Below are 11188 nucleotides of genomic sequence, written 5' to 3'. Positions count from 1 at the left end.
TTTAAAAACGATTCTTCTTTTGGTGGCAAAGATAAGTGGTAGCTTCCAAACTGTATTCTCTAATATAAAGACTCATAACAAATTATTTTTTCCAAAGAGAACATTAACCACTTAGGTACTATGTGCTTGTTCACATCATACCGGTTTTAAGAACCGCCTCAAAAGAAAGAAATAGCACTAATTGAATAATTGATGTTGCCTCTTTTTTTTTTTTTTTTCAGTAATTTATTACTGAACCAGCTTGAGCCTACTCAGCTTGGATACTGAGATGTGCATATCACATAATGCTGTATACTTTCAGGCTTTCATAGAGAAAAAAAATGAAATAGGAAATCAATGTTTGATTATATAATACCTTCTAGCAATAAATTTTATAAATTCATAAAGAATTTTAGCCAAAGAAATATGAATACCCTTCCCAGAATATTAAATCTTTAAATATTAATAATTTCTTATAGTCGAACTCCAACTTCTTATGTATTAACTACATGTGAATAAACTCCATTGTCGCTGTATTAAATATTGGTATTGTATTATATAGCGTCTACCTTACTATATCCACATTTAGATATATAAATATATACTTGAAAAAATTTCTCATTACTCTTTTTAAATTCAATAGGCATGACTAAGTGTGTCCACACAAAATAAAGTGATTTCAAACTTGGTGGAAGCACTTGATAGAGCCACTAAGCTTTAGAAGAATTTGATATAAATGCTTATGATGTAGACAGGAAAATTCTATTTGTTGAGATTCAATTATATGATTTTGGAACCTTCCCATGATAACAAATATTGTCATTCGCAGCTGCCTATAGGGATACTTATAATCCTCAAACCGTAAAAGTATATTTTAGGAATTTCTCAATACTGCTGGGGAAAAAAATCAATTTTTTTTATGATGTCAATTTGATTGTAGAATTTCCAACCCTTCTTTTTTTCATTTTTATTTTTCAAGTTCTGGTGCAATCCAACAAACAAAATACTTTTAGTATATTTCCCCATTGAAACTTATCTGCCAGATTTTGAGCATGGGTAATGGCTAATTAGAATACAAATATATTATATTCTTTTCAGCATATACAACCATCAGGCAACTTCACTGTATTATTTCACAGATCCATGGGTTATATTATGAAGAGAACTAAATATATCCAATGGGAAGGAGTGGGGAAGGACCAGTGTGTTAAAGCCAATTATGTATCATACATAAAAGTGCACGTTAGCTACTTGAAAAAATTCACATTTATTTACTGTCAAACCGTGTTAAACTTTACACTGGATATTAGTGATGGGCTCATTATTAACAGGTTTACACAAAGGGATGAAAAGGAAAGCAGAATTTTGCTGAAACAATTTACATTTCATTAGAACTTTATCATAAAATAAATTAATTACTAAATATAGGCAGAAGGAATATGGAAGAGTAATATTTATGTTTTATTTTGTTTTTTAAAAAAACAGGCACCTTTTATTCACTAAAAATTTGTGAGAAGTGCCCAGTGCCCTCTCTGCCCTCTGTTCAAGAATAAATAGAGGGATGACACAATCTTTTCTAGATTTCACCACATTTGTGCAAGGCATGGCATAACTGGCTTCAAAGAATTTTCTCCCCATAAAACACACGTTCTTTTGGCAATAAGAAATTTAAATGTAAGAATAAACCTAACTTGTCAAAGCAGAACACTGTATACAGTGGAAAATAAGTGAAAAATGGGTAGAACTTACCAATGACAAAGTATAAGAAAAAACATTTCATAACATATGTGCAACCAAGAGCTTTTCACAATATTTTCGTCAAACTCTTTAAAATTATTTTAATGACAATTATATTTTAGTTGGACACAAATGTATTTATTTTACCCTAGCAATAGAACAAAATATAATTTCTTTAGCCATTTTTCATGAGAATAGTTCATTGTACAGTTGAGGAAACATATGAAATAAGGCCTGTGGCTTGATTGCTAGTGGTTAAACATGTTTTCAATCTTTGCCTTAATGTAAAAGATTTGCAGTGAACTGCAAACTGATGCAGAATATCTCTCCTGCTTTTCCAAGTCTTGTCAGGAACAGTAAGGTACAGTAAATTTGTCCCACAGGATTTTAAAGCCTACGTCTTGTATATAATACAATGCAGGCCTACAAAAATGGTGCAGCCATATTTACAAATTTAGTTCGCAAACTGCTGCAGTAAAATGGCTGGAAAGTTTTGTTTGCTTGTTTCACAATTTCTCTAAACAGCAGCAGAATCTTAAAATACCTGGTTGGCATCTCTTTTCTTTGTAACAAATAATTCATTTTAGTATACTCTGTGTATATACAAAGTTTTTGTATGTTTTATAAAAATTCACAGAACTGCAAAGGTTCAGTCATCTCGTTCACACGGGAGGAACCACAGGTCAACAGAGCCGTCTCTTCGAGCAGAGCTGGAGGGGGCTGCATCGGGCCAATGGAGTCTTTATTTACTAATGCTTGCATGTGGCCCTTGGAATTCCTTAGCTGCACTATTAAAGACTTGTCACCAGCTGCATCTGTCCTTCTCTAACATCTCCTTCGGGAATACACCCTTCTTTGTTAATGGGGATTATGTAACCATCACTATTCCCCCTGCTAATCTGGTAGCACGTCTGAAGCTGATGGCTAGCTCCAAGGTTTGGCATGCTCTTATAGTACATGTCCTCGTTCTCACTCCTCCTGGAGGGAGACAGGTCTTCTTCTATGTCGGGACTGCTCTCCTGATAGGGAGAGTCTCTAAGATTGGGCATGCTTGTATAAAGAGAGTCTCTGTTGGGGGACTGTAGGTGGTCCTCAGCCTCAGCTGTCAGCTGGGAGACATAGCTGTCAGTCCCCTCGGGCTTCACTTTCTTCTGGGGTTGGTACAGAAGGGAGTGAGTCCGCTGAGGAATGAGTGGTGCCTCGAGTTCTCTGTGGTGGAGCTCCAGCCCTGGGTTGTCACCGTGCATTAAAGATGAAGCGTCTGCCACGATAGCATCATCTTCGCTGCTGCTACCTCCAATGGTGGGTTTGACCGGTAGTGTGAGCTCGAGGTTGTGAGTCTTGCTGCTGCCCCGTAGGTTGTTGTGCACTAATTCTGAAATGATCATTTTCTCAAAAGCAGTATCATTCAGACTTAGTCCACAGTCCACGACCTGCACGCTGTCATTATAGTCCCCTTTGCGCAGTGAGTAGCTGTTGTTAAAATTACCATTTAGCGGTAGAGTATCCATGGCACTTGTATCCCTGGCATTGTTCAGTGAATGTCCTGAAACAGAAAACGGGAGGTGGGGGGGGGAGGTCCGTTATTGCCTCTGCTCCTTCCTCAAAAATCTTTACTTCTTTTGTACAAAACTTTTTAATGTCGTTCAGGACAAAGTTGTATTTGAAAGCTAACACTCGAAAAGTGTCAGGCTTTCCCGCATTCCCAACTGTAAACAGTGCAACCCCTTAGGTAATAGGAAAAAGTGAGAAAGAATAATACTGTTTTGCAGGGAGGGAAGATGGCATACAGAATATTACTTGATCAATTTCGGGGAGACAGTAGTTAATTGATTTTTGGTCAAATCTCTTGACTCTCTTACAAAAAAAGACTTCACTCCATGCCCTTGCATAGTTAATGCAAAGCAATTCATTATTGACATTTACATTTTAAAGTACAAAACTATGGTTTATTAAGATGAAATTAACAGAATTTGTCCTAAACAACACTAAATTAAAAAGGAATAAGTCACATACAAAAACCAAAGGCAAATGTATAACATAAACCCACATAACTGGCAAGCAACTTTTTAAACAACATTCTAACATTTCCTTTTTCTGGAGATGAAGGGGGAAAAAAAAGAATGAAAAAATGGACAGATACAAAGAATTTATGTTCAACAAAGACAGCCATCTCTCATACTGACTGGACCAAGGGCCCACAAGCACCATCCGACAACACGACAGACAGCAGGTGGAATGACTCACTTTGGACAACTCACATCATGTCTGTCTGCTCAGGCTATCTGGCCTAAGAGTAGCTGATATATAAAAGAAAGTAAAATGATTTATTGTAACATGATGAAGAATTTCTAAGTTTCTCAGCAACTTAGTCAGAGCAAGGGTTCAACAAATTAGATACCAGTAATAGCAGCCTTTTACTTTTTCATTTAATATTTCTTATTATGTTGATATTATTATTATTATTATTATTTTATTATGATTTTGGTACTAACACTCTCTCTAATAGCAATGGCCCCAGGCTCCTAATGGTCAAAGTGTTTGCCTGCAGCCCTGCAGTCTGCATCAGTCACAGTGACAGCACCGAATGAACCAGCAGTCTACTGTATGAGACTGGCCCACAGACACCATGGGCATGGAGGTTAAACGCAGAAATGTTAGAGATTTCTTAAGTATGGGTCACATAAATTAAACCAAGAATAAATATTAACTATGGAATGGGAAAAGGGTGTCAGCCTTGACTAATTTATTTTTATATCTAAAGGAATGAAAGATTGGATAAGTCTGCTGAAGGTATGAAAGGAGGTTTAGGAGGAAAAAAAATATGGTAACATGCTCTCTTTGAATCAGAGTTGTATTTTCTACAGACACATAAACATGTAAACTAAGACATCACAGAGCTTTTCAGGCAAATGGAAAAAAAATTAGAGAAAATTAAATGGTCTGCACCATGGAAAGTTAGGTTATTTATTCTCAAAATCCTAGAGAAAAAAAAATCACTTATCTACAGATAGGTCTGAAAAAAAAAAGAATGAAATGATGTTATTGAAATGAAACTGACCACTGTGAGGCTGCTGCATTGTATGCAAGGCTTGGAGGAGTTTAGGAAAAAAAATTTAATTCTTGGAAAAAATAGGAAATTTCCCTTTTCAGTGCTGACTCCACTCTTAAACCTGCAGATTATCCTAGAAAACTCAATTTCATGACCAATAAATATCTGATAACTTCGATAAATTATTACTAGCAGAAAATGAGAAAATGGAGGGGGATATATTTGTTGGTGACTCAGGTTATTTTAAAAACTCTGATCCAACTTCTACATTTGAAAAACTGACAGTTCGATTTGTATCATGCTCCATGTATAACAAAATGAAGTTATGATAGTTATTTGTAAGGCTTCCTTTAGCTTGGTTGACACAATTCTCTAGCTTTATAAATTCATATATGCACCATCACAATCTTTATAAGATTCACCACTAGAAAACATTTGGTGTTTTAAATTATAGGTGATACATGGATCACTTGCTAAGATGTTTCCTCTGTAGAGGTTCTATCATGTCAATTTTTTTTCTTTTCATCATTGCTTAATAAATATAAAAATATATACTGGATAATCCAAAAGGTGTTTTCTATGATATACTGCAGATTTAAGTACATCTTTGAATGGTTTTGAAGAGGCAACTTTTTTTCTGCCCAAGTTCAGGTAATTCGCTTGAAGACTTTCCACAGCCTGTAGCAAGATTACTGTGGGAATGCAGAAATAAGTCAATTATTAAGCATTCTGGTTGACAGTACCTCAGGCTTTAAAGAGCAAATTATTTCAGCATTGCGTATACTTAAGTATGGACAGTATTTGCTACAGACCTCTATTACTGACAAAAGGCAGTACAGATAGATGTACTGTTTGAATTTGGTAATATTTTAGTTGCAAATTGTGAACCACTTGCCCGCTGAGTCTACTTCATGACTGCTAGTTATGTTTTAATTGTGCCGGTTAAAAATCATGCTGAAAAAATTTACATTTGATAGGCAAAGTTAAGTTTTACTCCCATACTTGTCTCTCTGTAGGTTGCTAGAGGAAAGCATAAGGAAAGTAAGAAAAACAAGAGAATGAAAAGAGAAGCTGCAGTTACGTTAAAAAAAATAATTTTAAGGAAAAAAAAACAGAAACAAAGTCCTGTGTTAAATTTAGTGGCAAATATCAATCACGAATAAAGATTATATGCTAGCAGTAATTATGCAATAACTTTTATCAACATCTTGAAAATTCAGTTAATATTAAATACATATGCTTTAAAAATATAAGCTATTAGAAAACATAGTAATATAGGATGGGTTAGTGACAATCTCACCCCCTCCCCCAATTAAAAAAAAAACAAAACTATAGGTATAAACTGACTAATAATATTAACTTTATTTTCAAAGTTTTTAAAAGAAAAATGAAAACTACCATAAAGCTGCACTATACTATAGTTTGGATACATCGATAATACTGGATGTAGTTTTCTATACCTAGGCATCCAAATTATCTTTATTAGCTAATTCATTCCAAAAGCAAATTAAGTCGGCAAGCTTTAGAGTCAACTGAACAGTATATCACATAGATAGGATACCTCTAAATGATATAAATCTTGAAGATGGGCTCTCGGACCATGTGATGTCAGTCCTGTAATAATATATTAAGATTTATGCCACCTGTGTCAAAAACATGGATAATTATTGGTAAATACTATCATGACTGAATTTTTACTATAATATAGTGCAGTTTTAGAAGCCTGGCATGGTCAATACCATTTTTTTTAATTGAGAAATTAAGGATGTAATAATAAACATAAGGCAATTTGAGTATTCTAGAAAAAAGGGCAAAGATCAGAGCTCTGTTTAGCAGCAAAGAAAGGCAGTTTTATTCGTAAGTATAAGCACACCTGGTGAGTTAAATACAGGAGCTGAAGGGGCATTACATACAACTGTTTCAGCGAGCAATGTGTTATAGGGGTTGTTAGTGCCGTGGGGTCGAAGAAGAGGGTTTGTTAGTAGGTAATTGCCAGTCATTCCTAAAGCAAAAAAGAAACAAAAAAGAAAAAGAAACAGAAAAGAAAAAAATACATCAGTTCTCTTATTTTAGTGTTACAGTTGCAGTAAAATACTTTTTGTATTCATCAAGGGTAGAGGACAAGTTGGCAACGGAAAATCTGTTGAAATTTTCTGACTGTATTTGAACTACTGATTTGAAGGAGAAAGGGGAGAGGGAAGTTAAATTCCAGTAATTCACAGGTGCCTTCTAAGTCCCCCAAGTAAACACCTGCTGAGGATGACATTTACTAATTTATACAAAATCACTGTTAAACAAAAATGGCAATTAAATGCACAGAGATCAACATTATGTTTCAAGATGTTACTGCTTAATATTAAAAACCAAACCACTGAGGCCCAGAAGAGGGAATCTCGAACTTTCAGAATTTACAGGTGTGGGATTATCCCTCATGAAAACATCTGTGTTAATACCAACTTTGATACAAGCAGGAGGAAAAAAACTTCAAACAGATAAAAAGTATGACACATTGCACAAAGCTTCTCTTAGTAAATGCAAGAGCACACATGCTGAGGGGGGAAAAAAGAGACTGTGTATAATGAATTATTAGACCATTCACAAATTTTATATAACAAGAATTTTCATATTGTAATCTTATTTGCCAGGTTTCAAAAATGAATCACTGAATAATTCATTTCCTTTTTGATACTCATCTTCTCAACAAAATTAAGTAAAACATCAGAGCAATGGAATAAACACACATTTCAATCATTCTAATTGATAAATTATAAACCTTTCAATTCTTATCAAACATGTTTTGCACAGCTAATGTAATTTGACTAAAAATATTTTAAAATTCAAGTTGGTTTTGATGTCATATATATTTTCTTCATTTTAAACCAAACTCTCATCAGAACGTCAACAATGAAAAATGTCCTATTTCACTGTGATAAAAATATAACATGTTATATTACCAATCAGTACATCAAAATTGAAATTACCTGGATAAATTACCTTTCCAAGGATACATACAATAGCATGATTTTTTTCATGCCAAATTAAAATTTACTAAGCTTGCATCCAGGGATACGTGTGTGTACATGCACTGTGTCCTTATCTGGCTACAATGTTTTATTTGCCAGCTTATTTTAAGTAAGAACTATTTATTATATGATAAATTTAAGGTCGTAATTGTAGATACATAGAAAATAGTAATTCGAAGAGAAAAAATGACTCTAAATTCTCATGTATTTTAATTATCTGTTTATAAAGATTTACTATAAATGTTTTTGACACTATTTACTTTTTGAAAGAAATGTAAAATAAAAAAACTGCAAATATGAATTTTCACTAGAATATTGGCACTGTTTAATGTGAATAGTAGTTATTCTAACTGCATTAATGCTTTAAGAAGAAAACTTCATAAATGTCTCAGTTGGAAAGATAAATTTATACTCACTAGGAAAACATTTTAATCCATGGCAAAGTATATTTTCAGTAATCACTTTCTCTAGCCTTACTCTGTTAATGTGGAGTTTAAAATTATATACTTTTGGCATTGCATTATTGAATAAAAAGAATTTATATGTACTTTAATAAAGGACAAAAGTTGACACAATAGCTTTAGGAGTTTGTGATATAAACCCATTTGAGAGAAAAATTCCCCATATTTCCTCTAGAATTACTATCAATTGGCAAAAGGTACAAAATTTATATTGTAAACTCAAATTTTCCTAGTAACTGACCTTGATTAAGTGTTGAAGTGCTATTGATGTCACCTGAGATAAAAGAAGATTCAGATTGTTTTCTCACAGTGTCATTCCACATCCTTCTTATACGACTCTATCAACATAAAATAGCAAGACATATGTTATGTTAGTTTCCCCAAGCTGATCTTATTAAAGACACAAAGATTCACCCTAACAATCTGCGCAGGATTATCTGTTGGTCTTTTAAAAGAAAATGTGTGTCGATTCTGGTTGAAAAGTAAGGAAGTCTATACTGCTCTGTTGCTATTTGTTCTAATGGGTTTTAATCTTCTACTCTTAAAAAGTTTTCTTTTATTGCCTTTTTTTTTTTAACATGGAGATGACTGACTGTTCAACATGATTACTGAGTGCCCATGCATGATGAGCACTGTGCTGTATGAGCTTACGATATCAAATAATATGATACGCTTCTTAAAGAAGTAAACCTCTCAAAAAAGGATGTTCACACCTAAAGAAACAGCTTGAAGAAATAAGAAGAAATTAAAACCACAATACTGAAAACGCAAGTATTTGCTACCTAGATTGTGATAATGAGGAGACAATTAGTGCATCTGAAAAGAACCTGTCTCAGTAGGCTTTCTATAAAGAAGGTTAATTAAAGATGCTGTCAAATTCTTTGTTACCTGTGTGCCAGAGGAATACCGAGCACTGGTTCTGGTAGTTGATGCCTTCACTGAACTGTGGGGGCTCTCAGTTGGAAGGCTGCCGCAGCAATATGAGTGTCTGAAGCACTTGCCATATTCTTTTCGTACCTGCATTGAATAATCAGGAGACCGAGGGATTAATATAAACATACTTGCTTCTCTCTTCCTCTAATTGAATAAGCAGTGGAGACAACCAAGATTAAGTTCCACTAATATTTTTTCTGTGGAGAAAATAAACTGAACTTATAAAATAAAGTTCAATTGAAACTGCTGAAATAGTAATCCAAAAAAAAATATCACTGTCCACTGGAATGGCTAGTAAAATCTTTAAAATCTGATATAGTATGTGGTAATGCCTAACATTGTTATTATGCAAATGTTATTAATTCATACAATATTTTTAAAGCCTCATTTTATCTATATACTTAGTAACCCCAATTTTATACTTCATGTTCAGAAAATAGGACAAAAAAAACTATTTCCCTTGTTTAATTACATTTAATCACTCGTAATTCATTCACTGAAGTTTTCTACGCTTCATCTCCTGTTAGGTAGGTCAATACATAAACTTTTATTGGACTGTGTAGTTTTGCGAGCAATGTCTTTATAAAGACAAGACTCCTTTGGCATAAGAATAAAGGAAAAAAGTACTTTGATAATATGCCATTAATTAGGATGAAATGTTTTCTTCATTTTCTGATGTGTCTAGCTTTAACATTTAGTGTAGAGTCTGAGATGCCTATTCACTTCATTAACACACAAGGGAACTATTTATGCAATTTCCATTCACATTAATGAGTTACCCATGTAATTTCCCTTTCTCCCTGAAGCTTGGATATGTGACTAGATAAAAAAGTTATTAGGCCTAAAAGAAAGTTTAAAGTCAACTTTAAAAAGGAAGTCCAAATACTTGCCAAATAATAAGGGAACCTGGAGAGGCGGTACAAAATTGGGAGGAGTTGGGGAGAGTTCAGGATACTATGTAGCTATATTGGCATATAAACATGTTTTGTTGTGGATTAGAGCCAGACTTTGAAATTACAAGAAAGACAAGGAGATGCTGTGTAAGAAATTATCTTTTCCAGTAGGTTACAGAAAAAAACCTCAATTTCTCTTTCCTCACAGTTCTATGTTCAGTATCTGCCAACAAAGACCATCACTGACACTCCTTGCAAAATCAGAGAATTAAAGTCACTAGATGACCTTTCAAATCTAAGTACATTTACATTTTCATCCTCTCAGCTTTATTTAATTACACCTATTTGAACAAATACCAAAGGTGTTGAACTTTCAAAGCATTTTCTTTGCCTAAATATGCTCATTCAAATAGTAAGAACCATGACTTTAATGAAATCATTTTATATCATACTCTTAACAATTCACCCTGGCAGCACCCAATAGGATGTATCCAAGACAAAGTAGAAAATATTCAAAAGAAGTGCAACGTGATGCTTTTAAAATGTTTTAGAAAGGTAGCAAAATCTCTTTGCTCGATTAACACACATAACTATGAGGAAATAATGGCGACCTCATCCTTTTTCTGCAAAGTTTATGCTTTATCTCAAAATAATTTGGCAGAAATTATGAATGTGATCATATGCGTGCATACAAAATATTCATTGATAAAGAAATATATAAAAACAAAGTAATTACTAAGGTTATATCTGTATAATGTTTAGAAAGTTAAAATTCAATGTTATTAAATAACACATGATACAACAAATTTCTGCACATTTAATGACTATTAACTGCTCTGAAATGCTGTATAACCAAGACGATGGCAATCAAATGGTATTTTATCCAAATAATACCCTCCGGTGTTGGTTTTGCCTAATGCCTATATTGCTGTGAATGTACATTATCTGTCAGTACTGCACATTCCACTGTCATTATCTCAAAATTATAGCTTATTCAAAACTGATGGAAGTAACAACACTATCATCTTGTCAGGACTGAAAACATAATAGTTTTCACTTTCACAATTCTATTTCTCTGTCCAATTTAAATGACCAACTAGTAATAACAGA

The 11188-nt window shown here is 33.6% G+C and overlaps 1 protein-coding gene across 10 annotated transcripts in view; it reads right to left on the bottom strand.

Moving 5' to 3' along the window:
- Positions 1-1227: 1227 nt before the first annotated feature.
- Positions 1228-11188, bottom strand: part of ADGRL2 (adhesion G protein-coupled receptor L2) — a 179000-nt gene continuing 169039 nt past the window's right edge. For 5 of the 10 annotated variants that reach the window (XM_023528050.1, XM_023528056.1, XM_011355555.2 and 2 more), the window contains 3 exons: positions 9141-9269; positions 8494-8590; positions 1228-3262 (listed from right to left, as the gene is read on the bottom strand). In XM_023528050.1, coding sequence (XP_023383818.1) covers positions 2508-3262; positions 8494-8590; positions 9141-9269 — 981 coding nt within the window. In that variant the 3' untranslated portion in view covers positions 1228-2507. Of the gene's footprint in view, positions 3263-6329; positions 6412-8493; positions 8591-9140; positions 9270-11188 lie in introns of all 10 variants that reach the window. The other 5 variants (XM_023528052.1, XM_023528051.1, XM_023528053.1 and 2 more) reach the window with 4 other exon arrangements.

Source organism: Pteropus vampyrus, unplaced genomic scaffold (genome assembly GCF_000151845.1).
Source record: "Pteropus vampyrus isolate Shadow unplaced genomic scaffold, Pvam_2.0 Scaffold22, whole genome shotgun sequence".
Lineage (NCBI taxonomy): Eukaryota > Metazoa > Chordata > Mammalia > Chiroptera > Pteropodidae > Pteropus > Pteropus vampyrus.
This window is presented reverse-complemented; position numbering and strand designations above follow the sequence as displayed.